Here is a 20,218-nt window from a genome sequence, read left to right as displayed (position 1 = left end):
AAATCTACCACGGGAAACAAAATTTGTGGCCGCTATACACAGGGTCTTTAAAGGTCCAGTTTACCTTTGGGAGCAGTGATTTCAAAAATGTTCAAGATATCACATTTGATGCATATGTGTAGGTCTGTTGTATCACAAAACATCCTACCACATAAAATTTTTGCAATAAAGCCTAAAATATGAGGAGATATCAGCATTTTTCTCAATAAACCATAACTGTATACGGTTTAGTCTGAAAGCATTCTTATTATAACTATTGTTCACATTTTGTGTATTTAACAATACTTAACATCGATTATACGGATTCAAATTTTTACAGTGGTTGTTTCTATCCCTAACTCTCATTTTAGAACTATTTTAAAGCACTAATGTTGGGTTTTTGTTTCATCTGCAAATGGTAAATTATGCCTTTAACAGGGTTTTTCTCTCGGGGGGATTTTTCAGTGGCCGCTGTAGACAGGTGGCCGCTATAGACAGGTGGCCGCTAAGGCAGGTTTGACTGTATTCTTCCCGTAAAAAAGAAGAAGAAATAGTCAGCAGTGCTGCTACCCAAGATTTTTCATTCACAAATTATGAACTGATATCCATTACGTTTGCTCTGCCTACTCAACTTGGAGTAGCATTGGGTAAAAGTAAGAAAAATATTGAAAGTGTTCTGTGTATTTAAATGCAGTATTTCTGCAAACTAGTCTTTAGGAAACAGCAATATTGCATCACAATTATTAAAATGCTTTCAGTTATTGATATAATTATGAAATATGTACTCACTACTCGAATCAACCATGTGTCAAACATATGGACACTGTGTGGTGAGGTTCTTGCATATTACTTGTATACTGGTACAGGTATATGTCGACCAAGTGGGCGAGGTATTGGTGTGTGTGAGGTTCGTGCTTGGAAATCCACGCTGGACACATATTTGCTCACTGCGATTAGTCTGGGGCTCCTGAACTGCCCTATTTCTTCTTCTTCTTCTTCTTCTTCTTCTTCTTCTTCTTCTTTAACCCCTCATGAAGATGCAGACCGCATCTGAATGTAGTCGCTGAGATTCCACTTGTCATAAAATGATGGATTATCTCACTTTTTTCTGTATTGTTTTATTCTGTAACATATGTCAGAATTCAACCCACTCTTGACTGTTTAAAAGAACTGTGACAGGGAGATGCACTTATCTATCTGTACTGGGTACAAATTGATACCATGATCAGAGTATTGTCAAGACTGTATCAATTAGTTATCAAACAGTACGTTAATTGCATACAAAGAGATGATTGTATCAATACCCTATTTCAAGTGTTTTCATGTATTTGTGTATGCATGTGTGTGTGTGTGTGTGTGTATGTGCATGTGTGTGTGTGTGTGTGTGTGCATGTGTGTGTGTTTGTGTGTGAATGTAATTAGGTGATCCGAGTATCCTCTCGGATCACCTTCTGTTTTTGTACGGATTCTTTCTTCTTCTTCTTCTTCTTTTTCTTCTTATTTCTCCCCAAAAGTTGTGCATCGATTAGCTCAGAAAGTCCTCTTCCTATCAATTTCAAACTTATACCATATATGTATCGTCTCCCAAAGACGGCAATCGAACTAAAATCAAAGTGATCAGTCGACCGTGACGTCACTATGACGTCATTATATGAAAACACATTCTCAATCATATCTCATTAATGGAATGGAATTTTTCAATGAAATTTACGTTACATATATTTCAAGTCAAGCGCATTCTACTCATATTCTCAAAATTCATCTATACCTTAAAACGTGCGCGTACGCGCGCGTTGAAATATTTGTATGCTCAAATCGAGCTCAAAATTTTTTTGCACACGTTTCAGACAATTTGGAGCATTTTTTGAAAAATTGAAAAAATCGGACGGACGCGTACGCGCGCGCACATATACGCACGCACAGCTCATATGCAATAGAAATTTCCCGTTTTTTCACACTTATCGCCTGCCTGAAATGTCAGGGAATACTTCTACCAAGTTTCAAATCAATCCGACTCAATATGACGTCATACGGGCCCGCCAAAGTTGAAATTCCGCGCGCGCGTCAATGGCGACATACAGTGCAACAATGCCAAAAAATCGCCAATTTTAAATCCGATTTTACTCGTCAGGATGAACGGTGACCTCCCATTTTCTTTACATATTCTGAAAGCTGATGAGTTGGACATGTCATTTCATGGGTTGACGATGCTGGAAAAATGATTAAAAGATATCAAATTTCTTAATAAAGTAAAAAAAGTAAATTTTCAAAATGACGTCATCAAATTTCAAGTTCACTCGAGCGTATCTCACTTATCCTTTGCCAATTTACACCCAGATTTCAGTATGTTGTAGCTTATTGAATGATCTTTCATTAATATAATTACAACATTTTGATTGGATGACGGCATCACCTCGTAAAAATGGATTAAAAGTAATATTGTCAAATTTGACCAGTTTACGTGTTATCTCTATGGGAGAGCAGTTTTTCTGGAAGTGAAAATTGACATGACTCTCTTTTTCGAGTACTAGCTCACTTATGCTTCGGTGAATTTCTCCCAGATTTTAGTATGTTGTAGCTGAGAGTTTGGGCTATCGTGAGTGTGCCCTTTATTTTTTCATACGAAGTCGGCATCACGTTGAAAAACTTGGTTGAAAATGGCACGAGGCTTTGATGCAGCGTCATTTTGCTTAATACACAGGGCCTATGGAGAATGAAATACGTGTAGGTCATTGCGTAGCGCATCCGACTCGTAATCCTAAGGTCCCTGGTTCGAGGCTCACCCCTGCCAATATTTTTTTTTAATTTTTTTAAACACTTTTTTCTTCTTTTTCTTTAGTTAATCTTAATTTCCCTTTCTTTACTTTATCTTTTTCTGATTTTGTTTTATGCTTCTCCTTCAAATTTCTATAAAATAACAATTTTTCTTTATTTTTCTTTCTTTCTACTACTTTCTGTGCAATAGATGAACAACAACAATGGCTACCAATCCCATATTTTGCACATGTGTAGTACATGTCACGTACATTATTTCATAAAATAACAACTACTTGATCGGACACCATCTTGGGTATGTAAATTAGGGTCAAAGGTCATAAATGTTTCATCCTGTATCTTGGGGAATACATGCCCTATCTTTCCAATATTTTGCACACGCAAAGACCATGTTACAAGAATCATTTCATAAAATAATCACTTTTTGCTTCATTCTGTATTTCCGTTAGTGTATACGGAATTCGGTACCAAAGATGGCAGGTCTCACTCCCTTTTCTAAATGAGAATTCAAACATCACACGGCCAATGTCCCGTCAACACAGATGAAACCTGTATGGTCATGAATATTTGGATCAGGACTCAAATCATTGATTTTCGAAGAGATCGGATCACCTAATTTGTCAGTCTTGACAAATTCCGAGTCTAGTTGTTACTTTTGGATCTGTAATTTGCTTGTACATGAGGTTTGCATTACAATATTCTCCAAGCTTTGACTTCACACATGCTTGGATAGTGAGGAGTCAGTATATAAACAGTAACAGTGTGAATGGAATCACTGTTTAGTATTGAATGATTTCTAGTCTTTGATATATACAATTCATGCACAGGATAGAGTGCGTTAGTGGAGGCATAGCGCACTCGAGGGTATTTACAATTGTGAAACATGCACTACATTGTAAATACCCGAGAGTGAGGTGCGTCTCCACTAATGCCACGAAATAATCCTGTGCATCATTTGTTTTATAAAATGGGTCGAAAACTAAAAACATTTTTCACGTACCTTTGTGGATCAAGATGTCCGAAGATGTTCGTCCCAAACACGTCGCACTCGGAAATCCTGCACATTTAAGTACTGTACGTATAAGAGTATACGTACGCCACACATGTTATGCACACAAGAAAGGCCGGCCGGCAGCCCGAACTAGAAGTTGTTTACAGGGGGTTGGGAAGGTCCAAATGGGGGCCTGAATTGTACATTCTCATCTTTTTCCTGAAACCTCATGATGGATTTTCGTCAAACTTGGCAGGTAGCATCCCTAGGAGGTCAGGATCTCAATTTATCAAAGTGGGCACCATGCCCCACCCAGTGGGCCCCAGGGGGCCCAAACCCCCCCCCCCCCCCCCAAAATGAAGGAATCTTTAAAAATCTTCTCTAAGATAAGCTAAGATAATACTATGAGTGAGTACATTAATGACTGTAGTTTCAAGTTTGTTCATGGCAGATCCAGGGGTGCCCCTCTTGGGGGCAGGGGGGGGGGGTTGGGAAGGTCCAAATGGGGGCCTGAATTGTACATTTTCATCTTCTTCCTGAAAACCTCATGATGGATTTTCGTCAAACTTGGCAGGTAGCATCCCTAGGGGGTCAGGATCTCAATTTATCAAAGTGGGCACCATGCTCCACCCAGTGGGCCCCAGGGGGCGCCCCAATCCCCCCAAATTAAGGAATCTTTAAAAATTTTGGCCCTTATTGTACATTTTCATGTTCTACTTGAGAATGCCTGGTCAAATTTTAGTAAAGCTGTGAATAATTTAAATTAGTGACTGCGTGAAAGGTGAACTTGCGATACTCAGGTGAGCGCTAGACCCGCGGGTCTCTTGTTTCTTCAAATGACCATAACTCATTATGCATCTGTAAGACATACGCTTGTACATGGCATGAAATAAAAGTTAATCTGCTCTTAACATCCCCTAGCACCCTGCCCATATTGAAGTCATGATTGACAAAGTACTCAAAAAGTTGGATATGATAATCTAGTCCATGTGACAAGTGAGTCCTTTGCTTCGACAGCCACTTTAATCGTCAGGCAGATAGATGTATGAGCACCGATGGCAGTGGTTACATGTATTTGATCTGTGAAGTTTATTTACTTCTGCATTTAGAGCATTATTGGTTTTTTGGAGACCAAAAACATTAATGGTATTAAAGTGAGGGTGCATTTCCCCATGGTCCTGCATCTGTTAGCAGAAGCAATTTAAATATCCAAATTGAGTTGACCCTGCCAGGCATGGGTCGCCTCCATCCCCCAGTTGTTTGGTTCCTTTTGATCATAAGCCTTCAGGGGGACTTGAACTAGAACATGACAGGAATGTGCCAAGTTGGTTGTAGGACCAGTCCCTTAGGAGAACCAAACAATCACATCCCCCCCCCCCTCCACCTTCCTGTAAAAAAAGAAAAGAAAAGAAAAATACTGCACAACACCTTAAAGGGAGAATCTCTCACCTGCTACACATTTTGAAGAAACTTGGGCTGCATTTTTAAGGTAATGTGTAGGGCCTACTGAGAAACTCAGAAACACACTTCAGACTGCACCACTGTACATCTTCTTACGCACAGCTTGTCCCTTGCCAATTGAAGTCAAACAGTCAAAACTTTCAAAACCTTATAATTGTGTCTAATAAAATATGGTTTTGAATCTCACTTCAACAGTGCATTTCAAAATTATGTTACAAAACTGCATAACATCAAATTATGACTTCTGTTTATTGCAAAATGATAACCAGGGCCCCATTTCATAAAAGATGTTAGGATGGCAACTCTTGCTGGAATGGCAACTTCACATAGCAACAGCCAGTCAAGAAGCTGGATTCTTGTCGTTACTATGACAATTGCCATTCCAGCAAAGAGTTGTTATCATATCAACCTTTTATGAAATGGGGCGCAGAAAGCATGTCTTGATTTCAAAACCATGTTTCTGGCCAGAACGAACCCTTGAAGTGATGCTAAATGCACATATGTTATTCAATGGTCGTTCAGCACGAAAGCCAGTTTTCAGTGGTTTTTCAGTATATCAAGAGCAGTCAAAAATTTCAGACCAAAGAAATTCAGAGGATGCACCCATTTGCACCCACTGAAATTTACTGGTCTAAAATGGTCATGAGACTATCATTCTCACTGTAGGAATACAATGTCAGCATTGCAGGAAACCAAAGAAAAATATGAGTTATGTAATTCATTTTGGACTGTTTCTGATTAGTATAGTCCAATTAGTACGGTATCTTTATGTTAGAACTTGGTGATAATATGCTTGGGTCTTTAAAGGTTTGCCCATTTAGCTGAATTCTTTCAGCTGCAAGAATGGAAGTAACAAGGGACTGATGAAATTGTTATTGCTAGAAGCAACAGCTGGATCAAAGGCCAACACAAATGACTGATGTATCTGTGGTTAGAGGTCATAGTTAACAACATGATCTGTTCTTTCCCCATTGGATCTGCTGTTGCAAAGTAAGGTAAATTAACATGGTCATCAGTGAAAGACTTTGGAAGTCAGTCATACAGGTTAGACTCCTTTGCTGCAAATCATCATGGGATACCAGTCCAGCAGTAGGGACCCATGCACCTTTAAATGTCATCTAAATGCCGCAAGCATCCGATTTGCCAAGCACTTTAAAACTGTTTACAGGAGCAATACATTTGCAGGGCTTAAGGTAAAGAAGATATGAGAAGGCATGTTTTACATGCTTTTATTTGTGAAGCAATCAAACAAACTGCGCTTGGCGGCATTTGAAGTGGTCTTTTCTTTGTCGCTGCATGTGTCTCTCTGCTATTTTAAAGTTCTTTTTTAATCCATTCCTTATGCTAAGAGATGCTAGAAGCCCTATAGACTTTTTAGGACCTACTTGATATACCAGACTTTCATAGGCAGTAGGATTTATTAAAAACAGTGTTATGAAAAAAATATAGAAGAATAGCAAGTTGCCTTGAATAAGACACACAACAAAAGTTTGACTTCACCATCATCTTTGCTTTCAGATGCCATCCAGCAGAAAATGATGATTGGACATGATAATAGCAGGCCGTTATCCAAATAGTGAAGTCACATATTAGTACTCTGTAGCCATTGTTAGCTCATTCGAGAGATAAACTGAACAGCTAGATGAACCTTCTTTCCCACATTGATGTTTTAGAGGGCCATGGGATGATTATGATATCGATAACGATAAATTGGAAATGACGTGATTTGGCTTGATTAATGCAGGGCATTGGTTGTTACAAGAGATTGATTTGTTGTGTTGATGCATTTGTGATGCTTTTGCCACTATCGTTGATTTCATCACTTCTCATGATTACAGTGACGTGAAGAATGGAAGTGCAAGTAAGGAAGATGATGATGGTATTAGTAATTATAGTGATGATGAAGATGGTACTGATGGTTTTGAGGATGATGATGATGATATCTGATTAACAATTTTTTTTGTCTTCAGAATTTGAAATGCCAACCAAAATATTGTCTGATCACAACCTCACTCATGTGTTCTAAAGACAGAACGTAATGATCACTCTTGCAAATTAGCACCTCTGCATCCCTGCAAACCTTGTTTCCTTGGGGCCGCTCTTTCGCTGTAATCTGTGTGAGATAGTTACTTGCATATAGGCCAAATTTCCAAATGACATTTTGCAGGCAGATGTATCTTTTGCACCAGCACCCTTTTGCCTCTCACCCAGGGAATATTGTGTCACAAATGGAATCAGGTGGGTTGCAGACTATCCAGAAAGTGCCCCGATATGATCAGGTATACGAAATTGGGCATCAGGGGGGTGAATTTCTGATGGGAAGCCGTGTCAATTATTGATTGATGAGAGCGTCAAGTCTCAACGGTTTCCTCCGCTTGGAGCTGCATTGTAAGTCTACCCATCACTCTCGTACCCCCCCCCCCCCAATCATGCGCAAAATATAACCGCTGGGAATTCACTTCATATAATCTTCATGTACTTCAATACCTGGCAATGCCTGGCCAGACGAGATGGTGCAGGTTTTCTTGAATTATTCAGCTCAAAGTCCACTGAATACTCTGAGGAGTTGGGCATGAAATCTCTCTCAATCATAGGGGAGAGCGAGGTTTGACTTAGGAGCAGACAGGCCTCTTGCTCATGTGACTGTTTGACACTCTTGTTTTCTCCTTTTGCATCCTTTTGTCTGTTGCCGTGGTGATGGTTGCGCAATTCGTGAAAGCCACAAATTCATTTCAAGATGCAGTGTCATCTTGTTTCTTTGCTTTTGTGATGGAGGAATGTTTCAGACACACAACATGTGAAAAGGTGCGGAACAAATTTGAAATCATCAGCTGGATGCGAAACCTATTTTGATAGAATTCCATCCAGAAGCAGAGTGAAAATGAGGACATAAATTTGTCGGTTGAGAACGATAAGGGTGTTAAGTTGCCACTAAAGCACTAGTGTTTGAGGCACCTAAACGCCCTTATCATTCTCAACCCATGCATATCTGATACCATCTTATGAGGAACATGAGGGGCTAAAGAAGTGTCTATTGAATGTGCACATAGTTGATGGCGGCTTCTGGGAAAGCATCATTTATTCATATCAATTTGTTTGCCAAGTGAGCGTACAGTAGTACATTCACACTAAAGCCAATTGCCTGGACGACATTTCAAAGGAAACGGCACTCCATGCCTTGTCTGACCTTTGAGTGAAATCAAATGGGCAGAACAGGATAAAATTTCTTTTAGATTGTACATAAAACAATAAAACAATTTCAAAGATATACCAAAGTTTCATATATTTTTGTGAACCAATGATATTGGTGATTCTGGGAACTAGGCATCTTTGATGTTTTGTACAGATAAATGGTGTCATATAAATGCTGTTCAATGTCATCATAATTAGTTATGCAAGTTCAGATGGAGGGACAATGTTATTACCTTAACATCTGATTGTTTTCACACAAAAAATGCCATTTTTGATTAAAATTTGTCATCTACTATAGCTGTCTTTAAAGTCATCTTTTCAGAATGAATGCAACTCTTTTACAATTTGGTGTGAAGGATGCAAGCATATTCCTTTTGAATTTATTCCGTTGAGAGATTCCATCAAGGGATTTTTGTGAAGAACTTTAAGATGGCCTATAGACACCACAATTTTCATTAATTAGATGGCACAGCTACAACCAATATCATTTTTTAGGGGGAAGGGGGACAGGAAGAACTTTAAGATTCCATCTGTAGCTTCTCTTATCATATATCTGATCTTAATGAAACTTCAGTTCTTGTTATGCTTAAATTATTAGATATCAAATGAACAATATTTTCTGTGAGACGATAATTCAGATGATTGTTATATCGTGGGTGTTTTTCTAAGTTAAAACTAATTGTACTTGTCCCATATACCTGTATCTGTGTCAGTAGCATGTAGAATGCAATTGTGTTCATCCCACATTTCTGTTTCGATTTCAGCATTGCTAGCCCATGTGATCATGAGTGAATAGAAGTCAAACCCATTCAGAGCTCACAATTAAACCACCCAGTTGTTACTTTTGAAACAAACTTTTATTATAAAGCCTGTCGAATAGTATTTTATAAGGAAAGTTATATACAGAAAGGACCAGATGTGTTTCAGACACCCATTTCCTGTTGAATGGTGGGCTTCCACACCCATACATGACTTCAAGGACGTCAGGTTCATGTGACAGTAGGACCATTCACACTTATGTGAAATACCGTGGTATTTAATGTGAATGCAAAATACCTCGTGGAAGACCTTGTGAAATACCGCTCTATTTAGGGTGGTAATTCAAACTTTGCTCAAATTACGTACCGGTATGTGAAATTTGAGTGTGAATCCTCTCAGTAAATACCACCATGCATATTTCTTACAAGACCACTACACATTCCCTGTCTCTTCCCTGTAGGAGATATGCACATGCGCAGTGCTTTACTGTATAAGCTGTTATTTTGGTTGTACAGATTTTTTTTTTTTTTTTTTTTTTTTTTTTTTTTTGCAAATGAGGAGGTCACAGACAATTACATGAGATGTTGTTTTTGTGAATTGACACCAAGGCTATCGTAAGTGCACTGTCATCCTTGCACATGGTGACATTTTCGCGTGTTGCTGAATTCGCAGTCCAACGGTGATTCACAAAATTTTTGAAAATTCGGCCCTCACGAAAATAACAGCTTATACAGTACCTCAGAAAGGAATACTTTCCGGCCAGAAATGCCACGGTATTTCGTGAATGAGAACAGTACCGACTGAAATTCCACAGAATCTATTACTGTGGTATTTCTTCAATGAGAAAAGTGACAACAAATTCCGATGTGAATGTGCCTGATGTACCCTATTGGCACTGCTTCAGAAAGGGACATTGTGGCATGTCTTGAAATCAAGACTACAGACCAAAGAAGACTTCCCATGACATGTAACAGGTTTTGATAAGCTGGATGTTTCATGAAGTCAGAGTTTTCTATTTTAGAGGGAGGTGTCATGAATAGAGAATTTCCCCAAGGGGATTTCCTATTGTCCGTGTCTTGCAAGAATGTGATATCTTGGACTCTTGTACTAATTCATGGGGAATAATCTTAGTAATTTTAAGATTTAATGGGAAAGTAAGTGATATTTTATGCAGCAACGCCACTCAGGAGCGATGTGAAAGTGACATTAACAGTCTTGTGGCAGAAAGAGTTTCCCTGTGGACAGATGTGAGATATGCAGGGCTCGACCTTAACTTTTTTTCTAGGAAGCCAGCCGGGCTCCTCAGGGACCTTTTTAGGGAGCCACGGTTCCCTCAGTCACAATCAGCAGTAGAGGTCTATTGCGTGTATTAACCTGGTGGAGAAGATTTCATTTAGATATAACATGCATTTCTCCACAGACACAAGCCTGAGATACCTTGTTCTTAGTCTCTAACACACAGTGTGTGTGTGTGTGTGTGTGTGTGTGTGTGTGTGTGTGTGCGTGCGTCGCACGTGCGTGCGTGTGTGTGTAGGTGTTTTGTGTGGTCCCTCTCCCATTCCCTTGTGTAATTTCTTACCCTGGTCTGATCATATCGTCTTTCTTTCTCGGTTCTTCTTTTTTTTAGCTGCAAGGTGTGGGTTAGAAACAATTATGTAACGCCACATGTTGATTGATCAGCAGAGCTGCCAAGCTTTGGAAGCACAAATCCGTACTCAGCAGCTCCAAAATCCGTATTTTCCACCAGAATCTGTATTTTTTCCATCTCCCTCTTTTTGCCATTTTGAATTAAACTCGTCGACTTATAAGGCCTACAAGCTCTTTAACATAACATTACGACACATGCTGAAGTATCGAGCTGGTCACCAGCACGATAAAGAATCCAAACTACGCAATGTTCTAAGTTGATTGATTGCTTTCTCTCAATGCATGTGTACAAGACTACAAGTGCATGTATGTACCTCCAGAAACTTGCTGGGCTGGTTATGGAAGCTTCCACTATCTAGCAGGGGAGGGGGAATGCTTTCATCTTCTCAAGAAAGCTTCTGTGTCAGTGAATGCAAAACTCTGTTCGCTGTTTCCAACTATATTGTTTACTATAAAACATAATCATGCGTTGTTTTCAGGCTTTTTAATTTTACTGGATTTTAAACATCAGTATTTTCCGAAAGTACCGGTATTCCAATTTCTTTTACCCTAACTGGAATCGGAAAGTCTGCTATAACGATGATCGCAAAATGCCGCGCTGTGTGTGGTTGCGCCAATGTGCAAACACGTGGTTGTACTTTCAAGTTTAAAGGAATGCGCCATGTGCTCCTGCCTAAGAGGTTACTGCAAGTTCGATGGATCGAATGCGCCATAGCTGAGCTGATGGCTTGTTTACGGTAAACATGCAGTTTACATTCGATACGAAGAAGTCATTACGTTTTTCACGAGGAAAAACATACAAAACAAACAAAAAACACCTACGAACGAATGTTGATAGCCAAAACTTTGAAAAGTAATAAGCAGTTATGATGAGCATGAACTGAAATTAATTGTCATGATTTTGCTGTCTAAGCAGGTGATGACTGCATCTCATTGGACCTACTCATAGTGAATTTGTCTTGGCATATGATACCTTTTTAAGTATTTCTGTGATTACCTTTTTAATTGACTGATTAATCGATCCTTTTTTATTGTTCAGGGAACATAAGATATTCGATTAAGTACACTATATTCGACTGTTTGATGTTTCCTACTATATGGGCCAAAAGAAAGGCTGTAGAATCACGATATCTTTGCAATGATTCCTTTAATTCAACTAATGAGCTGGTTCTTCGATCGATATTTCCAGGATATTTACACGCTGTTTATTCCAGTGCGCGCATTCTTTCGTCTGGCACGCACCTGGGTGTGGCACCTGCTTTTGTGGAAATTTCCACGCGAGGGGAGAGGGGTACACGTGGGTGTCAAGTTTCTTCGAGCCGAAGAGACTGCGCTCATGTATTCAGTATTTCACAATCTCTTCGCTCTAATTTATTGTATAAATTCATGCTTTCCCCTTATTCTTTGCTGATATTGAACATTTAGATTTAACTTTACGAAGGTTGGTAGATCGTGGATCATTTTGTTGTGAGGTGTATGTAATTTCGTTTTTTTTTTATCATTCTTTGGAGGGGAAAGAACTTAGAAGAGTAAGGGGAAAGAAAAATAAGAGGGAAAGTGAAATAAAACGAACGGCACGTACGCTCAGCATGCAGTAAGCCGTCTTTTTATACCAGCATAGTTTTCATCATCACCATCAGACATCACTCAGATCATTTTAGCCTTTTCCTATCAACATTAAGAAACACGCACAGTCCCTCGAGATAAAAACCGAGGAAAATAAATAACAAATACAAAGTATCAACACCTACCAACACAAATATTTAGAAAAGACAACACACGTCGCTTCGATTCGAAAAAGTATTGCAGCAAAGTGGAGAAATCGCCGTTACGGAAATAACAGTGCGAGACACTTGAAAGAATTACGTTTAAATATGTCAAAGTACAAAGGGAACGGATAAAGTGATATAAAATGGAAGAAATCGTACCAAACGAGGTGTGAGAAACGACAGAAATAGAACGATAAGTTTAGTAGTAAGTAGGATTTAATAGGCCCTAGCAAGTTTGCAGCACCGAAAGCTACGCGAAAATTAATACACATTGGAAACTCTGTATTGCGACGAGATCCTTGGACCTTGGGATCATCAATAAATGATACAAAACAAAGGAAATTAATTCATTTTGGCCGGAAAATAGTTTGTTATAAGTATTCTGTTATATGAGATCTCCTTTAATAGGCCTAGAAATACATCGAGTTTCCACGATACTCGCGGGAAAGAAAGCTCGAACGCTTTTCACCTGCACATGCTGCAGTGCACATCAATAGTGCAATACACGAACAGAAACTCACCTCTTCCTTGCAGAAAAATGATGCAATAACGTTACAAAAACACACACACAACACTCTAAAAATCATTTCGCACTTGGGAGGCAAGGGAAAAGCGGAAGAAGTAGAGAAATGAAGCAGACATTGCACAACGGAGCGTTTCTACCCCGACTAAAACCGAAATAGTGTACTGTTTATAGTGGCAGCTGGCTACAGTGTGTAGCTTAGCTATCATACTCGCGCTCGCTCCCCAGCCGCAACCGGCCACACATACATGGGGATACCACGGCGATCGATGTAAACATCCAGGGTCCGTAGGCGACAGGGATTCAGGCGCGCGGAGTTCCGTTCGGTGTCCACAGTACGCAAGCAGCGAATTGCATGTGCGCACACTATTCTATAATAGAAGATACGAACACACACACGTCGGGTACACACACACACACACACACACACATGCGGGCAACGTGGGCCGGCTGGAGAATGAAACATGTTCAGCGTGTAGTCTATATTGCAATTTCAGGGATAATAACTTCGAGCGTCAGGGCTCGCTGCGCGCGCCGGGGCCGCTCGCGCTCGTCGATAGTGTGAGTGTGTACATAAACTATGATTCTGTCTTGAAACGTGAGGCTCTACGGCAAAAAAAACTTAGGGAGCCAGCCGGGCTTTTTTCATACATTTCTGGGGAGCCCGTAGCGATTCTGGGGAGCCAATGGTCCCCGGGCTCCCGCTAAGGTCGAGCCCTGGATATGGTATGGGTTGAGTTTCCATCCCTTGATTGGACATCATTTCTTCCGACCTCAGTAGAAATTTTCTCGGAATTCAAGCTGATCATGCTCGATAGTGGTATTGAGTGAGATTTCATGTTGAAGTAACTTTCTCCTCAAATGTCTACCTCTAAGTTTATACTGTGCAGACAGAACGAAGAAAGAGAAATGTAAAGAGAGACAGAAAGAGCGAGAAGAGAGAAAGAGAAAGTGAAGGAGGGGGAGAGAAGGAGATGGAAAGAGAATAGCTAAAAGGTAGTAGCCAAGAGGCAAGCAGTGTTGAATGGCAGGAGAGTGAGAGAACCGAACGTTGGTGTGATACAAAATTGCGCCTCTGTGACATTTCCCAAGCATTTTGCTGATTCCCCTAGGGACCCTGCTGCCTTTGCACCAGGTAGACGGTGTCTCGCCTCACCTGTGCAAATAGCAGTCTGTATACCTGGGCATACCCCAGCGGTATAAAATGTTACTGGTGACATTCCTTTAGGCTGATTAATGCTACCCTAGTGGACGGAAAAAGACAGCGCTTGCTGGGAACGATGATATTACGTATCGCTTGTTGAAGAGCGTGAACAGCATGAGTACTGTTCGACGTCTGCTGAGTTACCATACCCTTTTTGGCTCTAAGAGTTATTGGATCCAATAGGCGATTGAGGAGAGCTTGGATGGATGTAATCAATAGTTATAGGTTCACACGCTGTTCCTGGATTTTAAGTTTAGGTCGAAAACTTAACTCTTGATGATTAGCTTGTAGTTTAGCACTTGTGGACGCACTCGAAAGTTAGCAATCTTAAAGTTTAGTCAGTGATTAGAACCACAAGACATCTTAGGGTTTTACGCTCTCTCCATGAGCCACCAGGTGATGACTTGTGCCTCTTCCATGATGCAGCCCTCTGTTTCAATCTCACACAATTTACACCAAAACTGTTTGGAAACTCAACTTTAGGACTTGGAGAGGCATTCATCAAATACTAACAGGAACCTATGTCATGAAGTGCGGAGGAATACACAAAACAATTTTGAAATTTCTGCCTCATATTTTGAATCCTGAATTGTCTTGCTGTTACTGTAAAGACCCACATTCTTTATTTTCCTTCTCCCCCACCTTCCCCCACCCCCTTACTCTTTCTGCCGGATAGAGAATCATTGTTTCAGATGTGTGCAGCTGATGATGGTTTGCCATTTTCTCTTCCAGTTGTCTTTTAACCCAACAAATCAGTCCTATTCAAAAGAGAAGTTTCCCTCAAACATATGGAGTTAGAGTGAGGTGCCAGAAAGTTTGTCTAGGGTATATCAAAGAGTACTTGACCTAGCCCTGTTTTAAAAAGCAAGGACACTAATATCAGACTTGAAATAATCTTGAATTTTAAAGGGACTGTACAGTACTGGTTGAGGTGAGGATTCAGCTTGTAACGTTTTGCGAGATAGAAACCACTCTATGCAGTGTTAAAGAGCATATAATTCTAAGGGAATTCAAAAGTTTATTTGATGAAAATCGGTGTTGAAATGACTGAGATATCTAAAAACAAGGTAAAACAAAGAGATCTTAATAAAATTTGTGGCCTGTCAATTTCATTAGGATTGCTTTTTTTAATATCTCAGCCATTTCAATGTCAATTTTCATCAAATACACATTGAATCCTTCTTGAAGTTACATGCTCTTTCATATTTCATAAGAGGTCTCTCATTATCTCACCAAGAAATGTTATAAACCTGAATCCTCACCTCAACCAGTACTGTACAGTCCTTTTAATGGGAACTGAAGTAAATATGTATTTTCATTGAAAAAAAAAAGATCTTTATGAATTAGAGAAATTGTAACTCATGAATGAACTTGATTTTGCTGAAATTTAGGTGCATCCTTGTGTTTTTGTGTTATTATTTTGTCTTCCCTAAACCAATATTGATGTCTGGAGAAAGTTTTTCATCAAATCTTGAATGTAAGTGGGATGCCTTAGACAGATCTACTGCTCAAGTACTGTAGTCTATTAAAGCTATTCACCTTCTCCCCTTAAAGTCGTTCTACATAATGTCGTGGCAGTGAACATACGGTACTAGCGTGTTACTGTAAATTAAGAGTGACATTTGCAAAATGTTTCTGATAGATGATTCATCTATTCTTTACCTGCACTTGACCTTCATTACATTGCATTAATTTTGTCCTACTGTACCTTGGCACGGAGTTCGGAAATCCTATTTGACTCTTAATTGAAGGAACTTGGAATTTCAGCAAATTCGGTCGAGGAAAAGACAGTATGAGCTTGGGTGCATCCACAAATTGACGAGAGAGGCGAAGTAGGCAATGTGCGAGAATGAACTCAAATAGGGCTCATTATTGACTGGGAGGGGTGTAGAGAGAAGTGAAGCCAAGTGAGGAATAGTCTTTCTTCCAGACTCTTATATATGTCAGTGTAAAAATAGCGAGTAGTCCATGTGCCTCCATTTTATGTCGCCTTTGTGCACTGTTTGCTCTTAAAATTGAACTCCCTCTCCAAGCCCAGACATGGTTTCCTGTTTGATCTCTTCATCAACTGCCACTCCTATCCCCATCAGTCACCTACTCCCTGTTTCAGACGCAAGCCAGTTTATACCAAAACTTGATAAAGAAACGATGTACATAAAGAATCATTGTATAGCCGACAGACCGTTCAGACGCTAATTTCAACCATTCCGAAAAAACGTACATATGTGCAATTTCTCACTGCACATGTTGTTATGGTAATGAGTGACAGGTACGAGGTCACCTTTCATGCTAGCTTCCATTTAAGCCCCGCCCGGTTATACCGTTCTATGGTCACCATACGTTCAGATGCATAATGGATATGATGGGATGCTAATTCGTTACCGAGTTCAATTTCGAAACGATGCTCTTACCGTCATTTCGCTATATGTCGTTTTGTTAGTCAGCGTTCAGACGTATAAATTCATCGTATAGCTATAGGCCTACAGATCTGGTATAGCCATACCATTCTAGTTTGAATTTTTTGCGTCTGAACACCCTGCTAGAGTGAACTGGGTGCTTCTTCTTCTTCTTTTTTTGACAGTCCTTATCATTTATGTAAACCCGGTCAATGTCATTTCATGAAATTTGGTCCACAGATGGCATTGCTATCAGAAAAGGGCGTGTCATACACAAAACTGTCTCCCAGTTGTCGATGATATGCAATGATTTCTTGCACTTGCCTTCATCATTTTTTTTTGGGGGGGGGTGGGGGGGAGGGGGTTATTTTTATTTTTAAGTGGGTGATGAATCTTCCAGTCCAGATGTCTTGAGATGTAAACACTATATCCTTCTTCATCCATATGTGACCATGAGTCTAAATATTAGCATTACATTTTTGAGTCCTTTAACCAAATAAGGCCATTTCATATATTGCGATGTGTCGATTACTTTCGCAGACCCCTGCCCCCAATGCGACACAAATGAGGTTTGTCGGTTTGAAGTGGTCTTAGTGACAGAAATGGAAGGGGAGGTTGAGAGATTGAGAGAGAGAGAGAGGGAGCAATTGAATAGACAGACAGAGAGAGAGAGAGAGAAATAGACAGACATACAGACACACAGACAGACTGGCAGGCAACGGGCAGACAAATAAGACCAAACAAACAGTAAAGTTACTCAAGTAGGACCCAGAACATACAGAGAAACTGTGTTAAGATGAAACACATTGTGTAGATATGTGCATAAACACAGTTATGAAAATATTCCGCCGATGATGTCATCATTTCACAATTCCTTCCATGGTTTGAAACATAAAGAGTGGTTTTGAAAGTCAATGTCTGTCAATAATTCAGAAATTTCTGTCTGTAGCTTCCTCTTACATTCTAGCTCTAAAGTAATTCAGTTTGAGGCAGGTTATGTTCTCCTTCTGAAGTCATGTTAAAGAAGGCAGTTTAGTGATGAATTTGAAGAATGGTGGAACTTGTATGTTCATATTGCAAAAGTGATGGTGTGACTGAAAGGGGTGTTTTGTAAAAATGTGTGGAAATGTGATATTTCATAATTTTCCTTTATTTGTCCATTTGCAATAAAGCTTTCATTATTCTGGTTATTTGATTTTTGTTTTGTTCTGGACTCAAATGTCATTTAGAGTAATGGCAATTTGATCTAATGGCCCATTTACCAGTCATTGCCTCATGGACAGATTTCTGTAAATGTGTACATTATTTCAGATATCTTCTCTATGATATCTGTTTGTCAAATGTCTTTATTCTCTTATTTTTTTCTATATATTCTCCTGACCACTGATCTTTGTCAGAACATGTTATTAAGTACTTGAGTTGCTACTAAATGTGATAAATGTTTCTTCAAACTAACTGTGTGGAATTTGATAAGAGTCACAAATTTTAACTTGCTTAAATTGTCAGATTGAAATTGTTCTATACTCTTTGTGAATATGTATCTAATTTCTGTCTCCTCCTTTCTTTGCTTTCTTTCTACACAGATCTCTTTATGAGCACATTAAGGACTCACTTTGTATTTGCCTGTGAAAATGAGCGCCTTATTATCAGATGTCCTGCGGGGACATTGATAAGTCTCCAGAATGCAAATTACGGACGCCGCGTGCCGAGCACCGATATGTGTCCGTTGCCGTGGAGTTCGTTTGGATCGCAAGAGTACGACGTTCTCCATGAGGACATTCACTGTAGAGCAGCTGATTCGTTAGAAGTGAGTAGGATTCGCTCTCACATGCTCTGCCTTGTTGTTCATGGTAGGAAAGGGACCTGAGGTCACTCCTTGCCGTCAGTAACTTGTCATGTGTAACGACAAGCGGCATATTCAGATCGCAGCCATGAAAGGGTTTATTAAGGCCAGAGCTCCTGATGTGATGTCCAGACTTTGGCCAATTCTGTATTCATCTATAGCAAGGTGCCATGTTGTAACCATGGGAACGATCTTGATGAAATTGTCATTTTCTTTCTTATACTAGAAATATTGTTTACCTTTTTTGCAAGTCACTCTCAAATACTTAAGAATCTTGTGTTCATTCTTAAAGATGGTTTTGTGTAGTGTGGTTAGGAAAAAATATGGTATCCAGTGTAAAGTTGGCTTAAGCTTGGTACTCAAGACTTTCTGCCTGAGAATTTCATTGATATATCAGCTAAATGATTATCTACCCATGGTAAGGTAGGGTTTAAACACTTTTGTAAGAAGTCTAGAAAGACATGAGTAGTATTCTGATGACTTGTACATTACAATCCATTGTCAAACCTGGAAGGGAGTTGTAGTAACATTAGGGAGCTTTAGATTTTTGCGACGCAGGTGCTCATAGGAAAAAACCTGTTCTGTGGGTGTGCAAAAATTGCTTATCAAAATCGATCTTGCATCTTCTGAGTTTGCACTATATATTCTGGGCCATTTTTGTGTCCAATTTATTCACAATGCAGAGGGCGACTTGATGCACTGATCACATGGGGCACCTTTTACTTTGTATAGGCTGTGTTTCCATGTAATCTAAAGCTCCTTTGCAACGCAACGTAGGGAATGAGGAGAACGGTCAATGCAATTGTCGTCTAAAGCGTCCACATTGCAAATCTAAAGCTCCCTATTGGCGTCGCAGATGTAAAACTCACTCTGATTTTTATTGAGCCGTGTTTGGATGATTTGTTACTGTGCCCATAGCACCTTACATGTACCAGTGGCTCTACTGGTTATGAAATCAAATTATATTATTCTTACTGTTTTTTTCTCATTATTTAGATCATGATAATTGCTATGATTATTATTATTGTGATGATGATAAGAATGATGATAATGATTAAGCAGATAGTTATAGAAATTAATGATAATAATAGTATAGTAGTAATAATGATGATAATGATAATGATAATGATGTATTATTCTGTCTATCAATGTCTCTACTGTGTAAATCCTTTGCTGTCGTATTGTGTAATCAATCAAATTGTGCAAGTTGTGCTAATCTCCTTTTGTTTTGTTATTTACATGTAACTGTCACCAGAAATTATTTTTCAGTGGATAAGATCCATCCCAGCAGAGGACAGGTCAACATATTATATTCATTGTTTCCATGAATATCTGATGAAAACATGTTATTTCAAGATTCAATCAGTATGTTATTCAAAACTGTCCATATGCACATTCATACATTTAATGAAATGTTGCAGAAGTTATGTGTTGAGTACTGCAATATTAATCATAAAATTTGTTGGTCATGCTGTCAGGCCCGTCCCATTGCTTCTAGATCAACACTTATTAAGTGTTTTGAATAGCTGTAATGGTATTCTTGATTTTTCTGCAATATACAAATTAAGTTATTTTTTAAAGATATGAAATGAGCTGAAAAGATTCAGATGTAATGTAATGTAATGTAACGTAATGTAACGTAATGTAATGTAACGTAATGTAACGTAATGTAATGTAAC

The 20,218-nt window shown here is 39.3% G+C and overlaps 1 protein-coding gene across 1 annotated transcript in view; it reads left to right on the top strand.

The window, feature by feature from the left end:
* Positions 1 to 20,218, top strand: part of LOC140243084 (uncharacterized) — a 161,420-nt gene that overhangs the window by 66,174 nt on the left and 75,028 nt on the right. Inside the window, exon 2 of the mRNA XM_072322819.1 lies at positions 18,280 to 18,503. Coding sequence (XP_072178920.1) covers positions 18,280 to 18,503 — 224 coding nt within the window. The remainder of the gene's footprint in view (positions 1 to 18,279; positions 18,504 to 20,218) is intronic.

This window comes from Diadema setosum, chromosome 19 (genome assembly GCF_964275005.1).
Source record: "Diadema setosum chromosome 19, eeDiaSeto1, whole genome shotgun sequence".
NCBI lineage: Eukaryota > Metazoa > Echinodermata > Echinoidea > Diadematoida > Diadematidae > Diadema > Diadema setosum.
This window is presented reverse-complemented; position numbering and strand designations above follow the sequence as displayed.